Below are 16,212 nucleotides of genomic sequence, written 5' to 3'. Positions count from 1 at the left end.
GGCTGACCAACTGAGCAGCGCTGATTGGGCAGCAGCGTAAAGGGGCGGGCCCCGCCCTGATCCCGCCCCGCCTCTGGGACAGACTGGCGGAAGGGGAAGTGGGGGGGGGGGGGCCGGCGGCGGCGGGGAAAATGGCGTACCAGAGCCTCCGGTTGGAGTACCTGCAGATCCCACCGGTCAGCCGCGCCTACACCACCGCCTGCGTCCTCACCACCGCCGCTGTGGTGAGCAGCTGCAGCGCCAGCTTCTCATTATCCGTGCTGGATATAACCGGGTCCTCGGGAAACTGGGGTTTGGGCCTCCGGGAAGCTCAGAGGGGTTGGTCTCAAGGGTGGGTGGAGGCGTACAGGGTTCACTTTGGGGTTCGGAGTGGCCCCGTGAGTGCTTACCCGGTGACCCTAGAAGGGAGTGCTGCTCCAAGAGGGCTGGGGGATCAGGACTGAGGGTCAGTTTTTGAGAAATAAAGGCAGGATCTGTACCAAGTCAGGGCTTGGGTGGGAGCCGCCCACCCAGGAAACGTGTCTGAGAACTCCTGCGGTGGCCAGATGATAATGTGGTGACTAGTGGAAGGAGGGTCCGCTTACTGGAGAAACGTAGATATTGAGGATAGAAAGCTGGAAGTTGTCGAGCGGAAAAGTCTTGAAATACAGAGAGTCTGTAATAGAGGTTGGCTGGAAGCACCCAGCCCTCACGGTGGCAGGGTATTGAGTCTTGGTTCTTTTGAGTGAATTCTGTTGCTTCACACAGTTGTTTCAGGTGGTGCCCATGTGTTGGACAGATTCGTAGCAGCTGCTCTTACTTGCCCTGTATCGAAGATATCACCACCTGCCTTCCATACCTTCACATTACCCTTAACTATTGAAACATCAAACAGATTTTTACTTTGTGTTAGGTATTGGGGAATACAAAGAATTGTATCAATTCTACACAGTTCTTTACCATCCTTTTCCTCCAGCCTAAGAAGAAAGCCTTAAATGATTCAGTCTAAGTGACTGAGAGTGGGAAATTGCTGGCCCTATTAATCTTTTGTTGTAAATGATGATATTTTGTTTTTTGATTGACTTGCTTGAAGAAATTCTTTTTCTATTTCAGCAGTTGGAATTGATCACACCTTTTCAGTTGTACTTCAATCCCGAATTAATCTTTAAACACTTTCAAGTAAGTGATCCATCACAACCGCCATTAATGCCTCAGTTTTTAAACTTGTTTTTCTTACATTTTAGTAGCTAATCCTGTCATATACTGTCTCAAAGAATTCAGTGGGAATACTTGATTATAAGGCTTATGGAGGTGGGGGGACGGGGTACAAAGCAGTGATTCTTGCAGCCTGGAACTTTTAAGAGACTCTCAAGCTCCTCATCATGTACCAAATCAGAATCGCCAAGTGTAGGAATTAAGAATCTGTATTTTATTTTTAAAGTTCCCTGCATGGTTTTGATTTGATGTGTCCAGTTCCTGTATTTAGGAATCACTGGTTCAAAGTTAATGTTACAGATTGAGAGGAGACTGATCAGCTGGCTGTCCAGGGAGAGTCTCACAGGATGCCCTTATTTTGTGCACTCACCACCATGTACCACACCTGCCACCTTGGTGTTACTGCTATGGTCCTGTTCAGAAACTCAGTTCAGTTAGTGTTCTGATCCATCTTCCAGGGATCACATCATCCTAACAGAACTCCAGAAGACTGACTTCGAAGACAACATGGCAGTGTATTAGATTACAGTGAGAGATGGTCCTTTCCAGTAATTTGAGTGCTAAAAAAGAGATGTGTTTTCCTGTTCTAGAATGATCATATAGGCTATAGTTGGAGTAAGAGAGAGACCCCAAAACCAGTAATTCTGTCTCTACACCTGCTGTTGCCTCTGTCCCAAATGTGTTTCATTCACTGTATACCCACTGAACTCCAGCTTGTCTTTCAAGATGCAGCTTTTGTGTAGCCTTCTCAGATTCATCCTCCCTTGTGTCCTTAGGGTATCTGTAAATACTTTTTTTATATCTCTCATCTCATACTTGCACTTATTTATATGCTTGTCTCCTCACTAGGTTGAGGACTCTAAAATCCCGGATGCAGTTAGTATGTAGTAAACAATCCTGAATTGTTTCAACTTTAATAGTTACAAGTTCTTGGGGCTTCCCTGGTGGCACAGTGGTTGAGAGTCCGCCTGCCGATGCAGGGGACACGGGTTCGTGCCCCGGTCCAGGAAGATCCCACATGCCGCGGAGCGGCTGGGCCTGAGAGCCATGGCCGCTGAACCTGCGCGTCCGGAGCCTGTGCTCCGCAACGGGAGAGGCCACAACGGTGAGAGGCCCGTGTACCGCAAAAAAAAAAAAAAAAAAAAGTTACCAATTCTTAAGAATTAAATGATGCATAAAGCAGACCTGTGGGCCCTTATAACTGCATTCTTCCTCCTCTACTCACATGGCCTTTGCTGGGAGCTATAGCTCCATCCAAACAAACGAGATTTGATTTTGCCTGGGGTTAAACTTGTTTTTTTGTTTTTTGGTGGGGGGAGGTTTTGGCCAGCCATGTGGCATGCGGGATCTTAGTTCCCCAACTAGGGAATCAAACCCGCATCGTCTACAGTAGAAGCATGGAGTCTTAACCACTGGACCACCAAGGAAGCCCCTGAGGTTAAACTCTTGACACCAGTATCTGCAGTTGGAATTAGGATTTCTCCGTTTGAGTTCAGTCTCCCTATACAAGCTGTGTGTCCTTGGGCAGGCCATTTTAAAATCATCCAGGTCTCTTACTTTCCTCATATGTGAAATGGGGATGGTAGTGCTAACCTGCTCATCTCACAGGATAATTAAGATCATATGAGAGAACAGAATATTTTAAAACACTTTAAATGTTAAGTGTTCTGTCATTGTGAGTAGTTGTTTTTATTGCAGGTGTGGATGGTTTGGGTGGGTAAGAGTATATCAGGGTTTGAAAATGAGCGTCTGTGTATCTACCAATTAGACTCTAATTGTTAAAGTATTAGGTCTTTACTTACAGGGAGTTGGCTCTTTGTTCAGACTAGAACTTGAGTATTTGCTTTAGAATTACTCTTCACTCTGGATGTTTCTGACAACTGATATAGAAACATTTCTTAGCAATTGATATTAGATCCAGCAATTTTCCTTTCATATCTTGAGACTATTCATTAGATTGTGATACTACATATATGAAAGCACTATTCTGCAAATTAACCTAGTCTTTCCATCAAACTTTTCCCATAATTTGCCTGACCATATAGTATGGGTTTAAAAAAAAAAAAGAATCACAATTTCAAGTTTTCTGTCCTACTATCCTTAGAAATTTCCTGGGGCAAGTGACATCTTTCACTGAAGCAGCACAAAAATTCAGTGTCAGATTGTGTGCCTCACTTTTGAGTTCAGACATAGTATCACCTATTCATGGCCTTCCAACCCTTGTAGTCATAGGATATCTCCTTCGTCTTAATATAAAAATGTTTTCTGGTATATTTTACTTAATCTGTCTTTCTCTTGATTTTTTTCTTTTAACAGATATGGAGGCTAATCACCAATTTCTTATTTTTTGGGCCAGTTGGATTCAATTTTTTATTTAACATGATTTTTCTGTATCCTTTACGAAGTGGGGTTAGCATAAAAACTTTAGGTTTACTTAGGAAATACAATATTGTTTGAAACTATTAATCCTGTTATTTTTGTTACCATCTTAGCTGTAACTTCTGGCTACTGGTTCAGTGATACACAGAATAGTTGGTCAGTTAGTAATGTTTTGAGGGTGTTTATAGGTCATTTTATTCAAATGGGAGGTATTTAACCGTAAAATGTTTACATTTCTGCCCATAAGCCACTTACAGATCTGATCAAAGGAGAGCAGAAGTGATTTAATTGAGGTGTACTTACAAAATAACACTGGCGGGCCCCAAGTGATAAAGCACAACCTGGGAGTGGGTTCATGGGGGATGGAGAACTTGAGATCTCCTTGGATCTTGGTTGCTGGTTCCACTGGTTGGAAAGACAGCGCCGTGTCTCCTGGGCTCGCCATATTCCAGTTTGTTGAAAGAGAGGAAGAGTTGTGCTCTGATCAGATGGTAATTGGGGCCATTGAGCAGGGCATTTCTACTGCACCCCGACCCTCTGGATTAAGAGGGGAGTTACAGCTCAGCTCATCTGCAGTAGACAAAGGGCCTTTTAGGGGTGACAGGATTCCTGCCCTAGGATGGATTCCTGTGTCTTCTGTATGGTGTATCATTCTGGTAAGTTTCTAATAATTAAATTTTTTCATTGTAATGCCTCCTTATTGACTGAGGTATAGCAATGCTTAACTCCCTGGCCTGAAAAAGCAGATTTTTACATGAAGCTTCTTGATGGGGATTTCCTCCAAATTAGGTTGTGAAAAAGCAAGGATGGTGTAGATTATGCTGTGGCTGAACACGGGAAAGACAGGACAAATTTGAAAAGGTGTAGTCAGTGACGGGAAGCATGTTTATGTGGCGTCTGGCTTAGTTCCCCAGTCAGGAACAGTTTTTGTAAAACATGGAGCCGGTCTTCTCTTCACCTTGCCTAAAATGCCTGGTAAAAGAGACGCAACCATACTACCACTCATAAATATTCTTACAGGAACAAAGGCTGACTTCTTACACATAAAGTGGAGTCCAAGTGTACTTAAGTGGTACATTAAATTTTACTTTCTTGGGCTTCCCTGGTGGCACAGTGGTTGAGAGTCCGCCTGCCGATGCAGGGGACACGGGTTCGTGCCCCGGTCCGGGAGGATCCCACATGCCGCGGAGCGGCTGGGCCCGTGAGCCATGGCCGCTGAGCCTGCGCGTCCGGAGCCTGTGCTCCGCAATGGGAGAGGCCACAACAGTGAGAGGCCCGTGTACCGCAAAAAAAAATTTTTTAAAAAAGAAATTTACTTTCTTCATATTTGTGTGCTTAACATTTTCTTAACTTGGAACTTAAGATATCGTTACTGTCGAATGCTAGAAGAAGGCTCTTTCCGAGGTCGGACAGCAGACTTTGTATTTATGTTCCTTTTTGGTGGATTCTTAATGACTGTATCCTTCGACAAATAGAACAAATACAGGAAAATACTAAAGAACTCCCTCTTTCTTCCTAAAGCTTTTCATCTGTCTCCCAAAATTCACTAGATACTCGGAATGAACAGATAAAAGTAGACCCCCCACATATTAGCTTCAGGCTCCTATTTATTTTACAGCGTACTTTATGTGGCAGCTTTTCTAAGCCTAGAGGTTGGACAGGATGCTTTTCTACTGTGAGCAAGTCAGAGGAACTGTTAACCCAGGTGGGTTACTATTAAGTATCTTAGATGTATTCTTGTTGGTGGGTGTACTTTACTTTTAAGCTAAGTTGGTAAGACGTTTATTTGGTCAACATCAAAACTTTTTTTAAAATTTTTATTGGAGTATAGTTGCTTTACAATGTTGTGTTAGTTTCTGCTGTACAGCAAAGTGAATCAGCTATACGTATGCATATAGCCCCTCTTTTTTGGATTTCCTTCCCATTTTTTAGGTCACCACAGAGCATTGAGTAGAGTTCCCTGTGCTATACAGTAGTTTCTTATTAGTTAAATAAATTACTTTTTTGAAAAAAGAATTGTCAACTGAGTACCAGACTTGAATGTAGCCCTGTCTGACAAGATGGTTTTGCTCCAGCTGGCTTGATTCACGTTTGTAAAGGTCCTCATGGTGATCACTGACCAAGGAATTAACACATACTCCAAAGAGGCAAGAACTTCATGAAAGCAGAATATTAATTTGAATTAGCAACACTTCAGATGATGTCGCCTAAGCAGGTTTTTGCCTGATGGCTCTGGGTAATTATTTTCAGGCTTTTTTTTTTTTCCTAAAGATGTAACTACTGCTCGCCTTTCCTAATTCAAATGTATGTTAGAACACAATCCTTAGTTCCCTTGCCCAGTCTTCCCTATTATACTTAATGTTGCTGTTTTCCTTAATGCCAACCGCTAGCTTTTCGGTTTGTTTGTGAGCTTAGTTTTCTTGGGCCAGGCCTTTACAATAATGCTTGTCTACGTGTGGAGCCGAAGGAACCCGTATGTCCGCATGAACTTCTTCGGCCTTCTCAATTTCCAGGCCCCCTTTCTACCCTGGGTGCTCATGGGCTTTTCCTTGTTGTTGGGGAACTCAATCATTGTGGACCTCTTGGGTAAGATTCTTAGCACTACTTTTTCTATTATTTTACTTGCAAACTTATTTTGTCACTATTTTTCATGTTAATCCTGCCTGGCCTTCATATACAGCTCTTACAGGATTATCTGATAGTTATATGCTCAAAGACTACAATATTAGTTTTCAAGATGTTAATAAGTATATTGACATTTCTTCCTAAAGAGAAGAAATTTTTGTTGGTAGAGCCTCCTGCCATCAAATTTCTAATCCTCTCCCTCATCCTTTATTTCTGGTTGACTCTAGGTATTGCAGTTGGACACATATATTTTTTCTTGGAAGATGTATTTCCCAATCAACCTGGTGGAATAAGAATTTTGAAAACACCATCTATTCTGTGAGTATTTAACACCAGGTTACATGTTCCTTGCAGGTAAACCGGGGCTCCCAGCACACATCGTTCAGGCCAGTAAATATTTGGAGATTGAGCAATCGGGCTGCCGTTGAGGAGCAATTGGATTGGGTAGGAACAGACCATGCCAGAGTTGTGGCAGGAGGCTCAAGGTGTCCTGAGGGTGATGTGGTAATTGCTGTCCCAGCTGACCACCAGCACCTCCTGTCCCAGGGAGGAGCCTGTTGGTTTCATGAAGGATGCTGTCTGAGTTTAGAGAGGTGAAGTAGCGAAATGGGCAAAACTGACTAGAGGGAGGTTTCTAAAGGTGGAATGTCTGGTCTTCCAAACAGGTGATAGAGATAAGCAGTGAAGTAGAGTGGAAATAGCTTTGGGCTGGAAACCAGATACAGGCTGTTTCTTCTGCCAACCAGCCATGTGATTTTAAGCAAGTCCCTTCTGCTTTTTCACATGTCAGTTTCCTGAGGGTAGAGCTTTGATTTATAGGACCTCCTTCTATGCCAGAATTTTGTGTCCTTGGGACGTACTGCATTAAAAAGGGTTCACTTGAGGAATAAAATGTGAGTTTTTATTATTAAATGTTGACTGTAGAATAAGCAAAATCAAGAAAGTAAAGTCTTCCATAATCCCACCATTTAGATATAACAGTGGCTACCACTGTTAACTTTTTAATGTGTATTCATGAGCCTTTTACTGTCTGTGTACTCTTTAAACAATGCTGTTTCATAAGCTTCTTTCTAATGTAATATATCATAATCATTTTTCCATCATAAATGTCCGACAGAATTGTAACAGCTGCATGATACCCCCGATATGAATGGAACACGATTTACGAGTCTCTTAGCAATGGACACTGACATCCTTCTTGCTCTTCCTTCCATGATTGGAGTGGTGAACATTCCTGTAGCTACACATCCATATAGCATGTGTAGCAGCACATCCTTTGCGCACATCCATGATTATTTTCAAAGGATAAATTCCTACAAGTAGAATAGCTGTTCAGTTTCTTGCCAAACCGCCATGCAGAATGGATATTCAGGTTTACATTTCCACCAGCAACGTATGTGTCCATTTCCCCACATCTTCATCAAATGTGGGAGAGCCCCATGACCCCCTTTAATGTGCACTTTCTGTAAACAAGGACAGTCTTTTACATAGTCAAAATCTGGAAATAAACATTAATTCTCAGACCCAATTCCACTTTTGGCAGTTGTCCTCAGAATATAGCAGAAGAATGCAGTTCAGATTCAGGTGTTTCGCTTCGTTACCATGTCTCTTTAGTCCCTTTCAGTGTGGAGCAGCTCCTCAGCTTTACCTTGTCTTTCGTGACATTGATGTTTTTGAAGATTATAACCCCATTTTGTAGAATGTCTCTCAATTTGGGTTTGTCTGATGTTCCCCCACATTTAGGTTCAGGTTTTGCATCTGTGGCAGGAATATCAGAGAAGTGATACTGCGTTCTTCTGATTGCAGCCTATTGGCACAGGATTTCAATTGGTTGAATTTGCCAAAGTGGTAGTAATCACTTTGATTACTTGATTAAGGTATCTGCAGGGCTTTTCCATTGCCAAAGTTACTTTTTTTCCCCTTTGTAATTAAGTGTTTTGTGGGGAGGTACTTTGAGACTACGTAAACATCCTTTTTCATATCGAATTTCAATTCATTTATATCTGCAAGAATCCATGGTTTCATGTTTTATTCATGAATTATAATCCCTTATTGTTGTTTATTTTGATGCTTATATTGTCCCAGATTTGGCCAAGGGGAGCCTCCTTAAACTGGCTTTGAAGTACTATTCAATGTGCTCCCATCTTTTTTTTTTTTTTTTTTTTTTAAACCAATTTATTACTTTCTGGCCTAGCAAGATATCCCAGGCTCATCTTGTGCTCTTCTTGACCCAGTTGTAGAATCAGCTATTTCTTTAAGGAGGCCTAGTTCCTTTTTAGTAGAGAATGGTATTTAGAGACCAAGGTCTGGGCGGCAGATGTGCTTATTGCTTTTGGAGTATTACTACTCCCAAGTCCTCTCAGTGAACAGAGCAAGGGAATTATATACATATGCATATGAGTGTATATACATGTATGTTTTCAGATCTGTGTGTTTTTTAAACATGGGTTTATGCGGATATTCACAGTTCTGGTACAACTCCACGTGATTCATTCATTTTTTTTTCCTTTCTATATTTTTCCTCCAATATTTTATTATGAAAATTTCCAAACTTACAGAAAAGTGGAAAAAATTATACAGTCACATTTACCTACCACATAGATTCTACAATTAACAGTTTACTATTCTTGCTTTTTGTACATCTATCTACCTCTCCATCCATCTTTCCATTCCAGTATACTTAATTCTCTAAATATTTTAGAATCTCTATCACTAACTAGAATTCTTTTTTTAAATTTATTTATTTGGTTGCAGCAGGTCTTAGTTGCAGCAGGCGGGCTCCTTAGTTGTGGCATGCGAACTCTTAGTTGCAGCATGCATGTGGGATCTAGTTCCCTGACCAAGGATCAAACCCGGGCTGCTTGCTTAACCACTGTGCCACCAGGGAAGTCCCTAACTAGAGTTCTTTGTTTATATACAACAAAATACACACATCGCAAGGGTTTCGACTAACGGGTTTTCATAAACGCACATACCTATGTAACCCAAATTCCTATCAAGAGAAAATTACCATTACCCAGAAAGTTCTCTCAAGCCCCTTTCCTGTCAACCCTGCCCCCTTCCCCCAAGAAACAATCACTATGCTGCTTTTGTCGCTCCACAGATTAGTTTTGCATGTTCTACAGCTTCATGAGTGGAATCATATAGTATGTATGTACTCCTTTGTATAAGGGCTCTTTCATTCAACATAATGTTTTTGAAACTCACATTGTTTTTCTTGTAACAGTAATTTGTTCCCTTTTTTGCTGAGTAGTATTCTATTTTATGACAATCCACCCCTTTCCATATTTCCCCATTCTCACTGACAGTGAGAAACCCAATTCCTGTTATCATTAATGTTTTTACTTATTTAATTAATACCCCCATATGTAGCCAGTCTCTCGTCACTGTGTCCCCCTGTTCCATATGGATGCCTTGCTCACCTTGCTCTGCCTCAGACTCCCTATGTCAGGCTGCCCTCTTATGGGGGTGCCCTCCTTACCCTACTCAGGCTCTTGACACCCTGCAGCAGGCCAGCTCCATGTGTGCATGCCCCAGTTGGGCTCTTGACTCCCTATGCAAGGCTGCTCCCCTAACCCCCATCCTGCTCTGGGCCACCATGGCTCCACCCCTCCCCACCCACATCCTCCCCGCATGGACACCTGCTTTGTTCTGCCCTACCTAATGTTTGGGAAGTAGATGGTGGGGGGCTCAGTTTTTAACATGCTTTCCTTTAATTCTTGTGAGAGCAAACATTTTCATGTTTTTTAACCATTTGGATTTCCTTTTTGAATTGCTTGTTCAGCTCTTTATTTTTCTTTTAGTGCCTGTTTATTGTTAATTTGTAAGAATTAAAGGAGCTCATATTGAAATATAGACGCTTTTTCTGACCCCAGTATAAAACAGGAGTTTTCAGATAATCTAATTTCATCAGCTGTGGGCAAGTACAATTAAAAACATGAATGCAAAAAGAGGATGCTTCTTTAATGGTTAATTCTTTAAGGAAATTTTGAATGACCATATAGTAGTATTTTAAAAGTCTTTTGGACATTTGCTATCCCTTCTTATGCTCCGTGTGATTTTTCTTGGAATAACTTGTTAGGTTTTTTTTAAAGTTTAATTACAATAAAGTATACATAAAATTTGTCATCTTATACATTTTGAGTGTACTGTTCAGTCGCATTAAGTACATTCACGTTGTGCTTCTATCAACACCTTCCATCTATAGAACTCTTCATATTACAAAAGTGAAACTCTGTGTCCATTAAACATTAACTCCCCACTCCTTCTTTCCCCCGAGTCCTTGACAACCACCATTCTGCTTTCTATCTCCATGAATTTGACCACTCTAGGTATCTCATATAATTGGAAACGTACAGTACTTGTCCTTTTCTGACTGGCTGATTTCACTTAGCACAGCGTCTTCGAGGTTCATGCATGTTGTAGCCTGTGTCAGAATTTCCTTTCTTTTTAAGACTGAATGATATTCCATTGTATGTATATACCATTTTGTTTGCCTATTCATCTATCAGTGGATATTGGGTGATACCTTGGTTGTGGGGAGACATTCATGATAGATTTAGGGAAAGGTTACAAAACAGAAGTAATGTCTAACTTTTGTAAAATTACATATATAAAAGTTCTGGAGGAATATTGAAAGTGTCAATACCTCTGGTGATTTAGGATGTTTTGCTCGTATATATTTCCTGTTTTCGCTACAATTACATGTACTGCTTTTGTAGTAAAAATTAGTAAAGGAGGTAAAAGTTAATGTAAATGCGAAATAATTATGAATCCCTTCAAAATATGGTAACTGTTTCACTGGTAGGCAGACGTACTGCTTGTCCATTGGTGGAAACCCCATGGGATCTTTTTGATCTTGGAGTAGTATCGAGGTCCTAAGATGACTCTGGGACTAAATTATATCCGTTGGCTGTCTTTTAGGAAGGCTATTTTTGATACACCAGATGAAGATCCAAATTACAATCCACTACCTGAAGAGCGGCCAGGAGGCTTTGCCTGGGGTGAGGGCCAGCGCCTCGGTGGCTAAAGTGGCAGTGCCAATAACGAGACCCAGCTGGGAAGGACTCAGTGACATACCCATTGGGATTCTTTTATCCTTTGTGTTGCAAAAGTATGGACACTTTTGACAGCTTGACAAGATTTTGACTCCAGAAGCACTTTATGAAATGACACACTGATTAATCCAGAAGACATTTCCAGCAGTTTGCCAGTGGTTCCTCACTACACTGGTACTGAAAGTGTAATCTCTTGGAGCCAAACAACTGGAGAAACAAATACCCTGCTGCCTCTAAGGAGCAAGTACCTGAGTACTTGAGTTCTGTGGTGACGGGCAGAGTTCTTCCTCTTCCTCCTCCTCTTTGATAGACGAGGCCATGGTGTAAATGGAAGTTTCAGAGAGGACAAAATAAAACTGAATTCCATCTCGCTCTCTCTCTCTCACTGAATTAAAGCTTTTGTGTGTGATCTTTTAAATTATCACCATGTCTTCTAGCTCTCCTGCATAGGTCTGCACTCAGAGCAGTTTACGTGCCCGCTCGTCCTGTGTCTTCACGGCTTTCGACTGGATTTCATTTCAAGATTGGAAATACATGGCTGAGACACCGTGGCTGTGTACACAACTTACTAACCCAGAATGCCAGCTCCAGTGGGAAGATTTGTTTCTGTTGTCCAGATAGTTTGTTCTCCGTTTGGGTTTTACAAAACTTCAAGTTGTCAGACAGCGTGGTGGAGAAAAAGGGTAGGGTGGATCAAGTAGCAGCAGGAGCTCTGTTGTAGAGAGTCAGGTAGGCGCGAAGCTAACGTACCGTCTCGTTTATTTACTCTGCATTTCTCTGCTCGGAAATATCCAGGGAAAGGCAGGTCGTGGCCACATTTTTAGAAAACAACAGAAAGATCTTCTTTACACCTGGGAGACAGGTTAGAATGTTGACTCTAACTTGAGATGAGCGGGTACCAGTTAGGCAGGGATACATTTCTCCTGGGTCTTTGGCTGGTGAACATTTATCATTTGCTTCATGAAAAGCCAAGAAGCTTTCAGAGACAAGTACCTGGTTTACCTTCCCAACCAGGTAGAAAGCAGACAGGTCCACAGAAGTTGGCACTTAAAGCCAGTGGTTCAATAAGTACTTAGCCAAGATGTTCACTTCCTGGGGGCTCAGCAGGTTGACTATCACACTGCCTAAGTAATTCAGAGAACCGGGAGAAATAGAATGAATACCCCCAGGAAAGAGATTAATTCAAATCATTCTAATAAATGGCATGTAGGCCCGGGAACATTTCCCAGATATTGCCAGCTTGGCTAAGTGGTTGCTTTCTAGAGTGTGAGATGTCCCTCAGAAGGATGAATATGAGGTTTAGATTAAACTTGATAAACATCTTAAATGGGAATTTGCAGATCATTTGCGAAGTGAAAAGTATTTTAATATCTTTAAATGGAATATACATAAGTAATGGAATTTAATATAAGTACTTTACACGCTGCTAGTCAGTAACTTTGATTGTTGCAATTTTATGGAACGTGGGTTAATGGGACTGCTTTTTTTCCTAAGTGGCTTTAAAAAAAATCTTTAAATGCCAATCTTAGAATGTGTAGTCCTTATGGGATTCTTAAATTTTGTCTTGTCTTTGTTCAAGAAAGCTTTTAATTAGAAGGTTGGTTTTGTTTTGTTTTTCATTGTTTTGGGGCTAGAAATAGGTTTCTCTAGTTAAATTTGTTCTCCCTTAGTTAACTGTGGTTAACTAAGGTTAACTAATATCTGTGGTGAAATTTTAATTCTAAAATCTGTTCACTGAGTGTTCATTTAAGTAGGGAATGTCTAAACATACTGATGACTGGGTAAAACAGGAAACATTTTGAGTTTATGGCCTAAACGCAGTCAGTTATGGGATTTTGGTCTCTCCGATTTTATGAGATGAAAATTCCTAGTGGCAGGATGCCATGCTGTGCTACTACATTGTGTCCTATGCAGTTGGCATTCCAAGCACTGACCTCTTAATTTGAGTGGCCAGTCCCACTACCACCATCCCTGGCCCGGTGTTGTACATCCGGATACTTTGGCTCACCTGGACGTAAGGAAAAGTCCTCACTTCTTCCCCAGTTTACCTCTCAATCTTGGTTCTTCCAGAACACACTTCTTTTTCTTAATGCAAGTCAACTGAAAAGCGAGATTTGATACATGGAATCTTGTGACCAATTTTCCTGACATACATAGAATTTAAAAGATTCCTGAATTCCACCAGTAATGCTGAAAAGCACACCTAAGGCATAGCTTTTTTGTTGTAGAAATACAGTATATGTTCATTTAAAAAAAAAAAAGGACATGCAAATTGCATCTCCATAGGAGATAACACTTGATACATTTTGCTGTTTTTTTCCACTATGGATTTCTCTTTGTTTCTCTCTTCCACTTGTTCTTTCTCTGTGTCACTGTTGTATGTCCTAGTATCTTTCATACCTCTTGTGTAGTCTCTAAGCAGAGACCACCCAAGTCCTGGATTCTTGGTAACGAAACCCTCACTCTGTCTGTGGGGCCTACGAAATTAGGAAATATTGGCGCTATTGGCTTGTTGGGTAAAGGGCTTCCTAGAATTGCCATCTGTCCTTCACAGCCTGCATTTTATATTGTGGCTGTGTTTTCCTTTGACAGGTAACTCTGTGTTGCGAGTCATGATACTGCCGTTGTTTTCAGTGTTCTGTAGGCTGTCCCCTAAGCTACTTATATATTTTACACGTTTGCATTAAATTTGTTGAACTTTGTATAATCAAGTCACTTCTCTGCTCAGAAATGCACAGTAACTTCTTAGTAAGCCCCCATATCAAATGCATACGTTCTGTCTTCCTCTGAACGTTACTCCCACTTCTACCTAACAGGGACCTCAACTTAATTCTCTTCAGTTCTTCAAGGCCTTGCCCCATTCCTGGCTCCTCAAGATACCTTGACTCTAGGGCCTATTTCATTGCCTGTGTTCTTTGAATCCCTATGACACTTTGAGTCTGTACAACATACTCTTACATCAAATTTCTGTATTGTTCTTAGCTGGTACATGTAAATGAGTCTTGTCTCCTTCATGAGAATGTAAAAGCTCCTTAAGAGCAGGAACCATGTCTTAAATTTTTGTATCCACCACAGTGCCTAGCATAGTGCTTGGCACATGGGTGCTGAATAAATACTTTGTTTATTGATCAGCAAACTATTATCTGGTATTTTTAATTATAGAGGGATTAATGTATGTGCATGCAAGCTTGTACCTAGTTGCTGAAGCTTATGACTGTCTCAAAGTGGGATGGAGCAAAACAACATGATCAACGGCAGGGGTTTGGTGGTCCGACCAGCCAGCCAACAACGATGACCACCAGCTGGTATGGTCATGGTAAGAACAGATAGCTAAACCCATGGGCCCTTGCAGAGCAGTTAAGAATGAGATGTGTCTGACAATTCACCTTTTAGAAGAAGAGCCCAGATATTTCTTGAATAGCTATTAGCTTATGACCATCTGCATATGAAAGCCACTTAACCACAAGAGGGGACAGCAGATTTCAGACTACTAATATGAGGGATTGGGGGGAGGGGGCAATGTGTAACACTGCTTAATGCCAATACAGGATTTTATTTTTCAACTGTTTGTTCCACTTAGCTTTGAAGCTGCGGAATCGTTGGGTCATTAGGCTAGAGATTATGAATGAATTACCTATGCATGTGGTTACTTTTGCCTGCACCATGGTTTTTGTGGGGGTTTTTGTTTTTTGAGCCAGTGTTTTAAATTGACAGATTTCACATGAAAATCTTCATTTGGGGCTCTTCTTGAAAAAGCAAAAAACCGGAAGATCTGGCAATACCAGGCCTGCGTGGCACCTGCTGCCGAGAGATAACTAGTGGCTGTTTCTAGAGACGGCACTTGCTCTATCAAGAGATTCTTTCACTCATTTATATTACCTACCTGGTACTCTTGTAATCATTTGGAGCCTATGTCCCCTCCAATAGGTTACTCTGGAAAGCACACGGGGAAGAAGGACTGAGGTCTGTCTTTTACATACTCAGAATCCGTAATTTGAGAGCTAACATATTGCTATGGTCTGAATGTCTGTGTCCCCCTAAAATTCATGCTGAAATCCCAATGCCTGATGTGATGGTATTTAGGAAGTGACGCCTTTGGGAAGTGCTTAAGTCATGAAGTGGAAGCCTCATGAATGGGATTAATCCTTATAAAATAGCTCCAGAGAGATTCCTAACCCCTTCCATCACGTGAGGACGCAGCAAGAAGGCAGCAGCTATGAACCAGGAAGAGGGCCCTCGCCAGAAAGTAACCATGCTGGCACCTCCAGAACTGTAAGCAATAACTTTCTGTTGTTGATAAGCCACTCAGTCTGTGGTATCATAGCAGCCTGAAAAGACTAAAACAGTTGTTTCCATTTAATTTTGGGTTGACTTTCTAAATTAATACTTAGAAGGAAGTAAAATTTTGTCAGTTATTCTTAAATACGTATCTGCTATTAGTTCAACATGCACATTTTCAGTAAACCCTGGTCTCTATACTACCAGCAACTGGAGAAAAATTACCTCTGACCTGGAGGAAAGGGGAAGGAGGATTTTTAATAGGTTCATGAATAGGGCAAGTCTCATGGAAATGAACTACAGAAGATGCCTGATGTCCTTCACATGGGTTGAAGCTTATGATGAATTCTCTGGAAATCACTTTTCCTGTATGCAGAGCAAACAGCTGCTTGCTGGTCTTTCTGTGGCGAATTAGCAAATTCTCTAAGAGCTTTGAATTTAGGAGGGGAAGGAGGAACTAATATCCTACTTTCCTGCTGGAGTTCTGAATCTTTTCATTGATTGGCGTGTGTATGATGGGGCTGGGAGCCCCGAAAAGAACTTGAGAGTCTGGCACGAATATTTTGGGAAAGGAAGGATAAAAGACAATTTTAGTTCCATCAGACTCCCTCTTTCCCTGCTTGTATTACAGGAGCAGACCATGTCCTTTGGGATAGCAACTTTCTGAGGAGAATGTATG

General features: G+C 41.4%; 1 protein-coding gene across 2 annotated transcripts; it reads left to right on the top strand.

The window, feature by feature from the left end:
• Positions 1-74: 74 nt before the first annotated feature.
• Positions 75-11,626, top strand: DERL2 (derlin 2). 2 transcript variants are annotated; one of them, XM_019926823.3, is made up of 7 exons: positions 75-224; positions 1,093-1,158; positions 3,511-3,584; positions 4,937-5,030; positions 5,964-6,159; positions 6,426-6,516; positions 11,122-11,626. In XM_019926823.3, the coding sequence occupies exons 1-7, from the start codon at positions 132-134 to the stop codon at positions 11,225-11,227; spliced, it is 720 nt and encodes a 239-aa protein (XP_019782382.1). In that variant the 5' UTR covers positions 75-131; the 3' UTR covers positions 11,228-11,626. The 2 variants fall into 2 exon arrangements, with proteins under 2 accessions (XP_019782382.1, XP_019782383.1); XM_019926824.3 differs by having other exon boundaries at positions 117-224; positions 1,096-1,158.
• The last annotated feature ends 4,586 nt before the right edge of the window (positions 11,627-16,212 follow it).

Source organism: Tursiops truncatus, chromosome 20 (assembly GCF_011762595.2).
Source record: "Tursiops truncatus isolate mTurTru1 chromosome 20, mTurTru1.mat.Y, whole genome shotgun sequence".
Lineage (NCBI taxonomy): Eukaryota > Metazoa > Chordata > Mammalia > Artiodactyla > Delphinidae > Tursiops > Tursiops truncatus.
Note: the sequence above shows the minus strand (reverse complement) of the source record. Positions and strands in the feature narration are given on the sequence as shown.

Bases quoted from the DNA above. Each gene is read 5' to 3' on its own strand.
- DERL2 (XM_019926823.3), top strand. From the start codon at position 132: ATGGCGTACCAGAGCCTCCGGTTGGAGTACCTGCAGATCCCACCGGTC. The intron at 225-1,092 runs GTGAGCAGCTGC...TTTCTATTTCAG, and splicing joins TCCTCACCACCGCCGCTGTG to CAGTTGGAATTGATCACACC. The intron at 5,031-5,963 runs GTATCCTTCGAC...GCCAACCGCTAG, and splicing joins TTGGTGGATTCTTAATGACT to CTTTTCGGTTTGTTTGTGAG.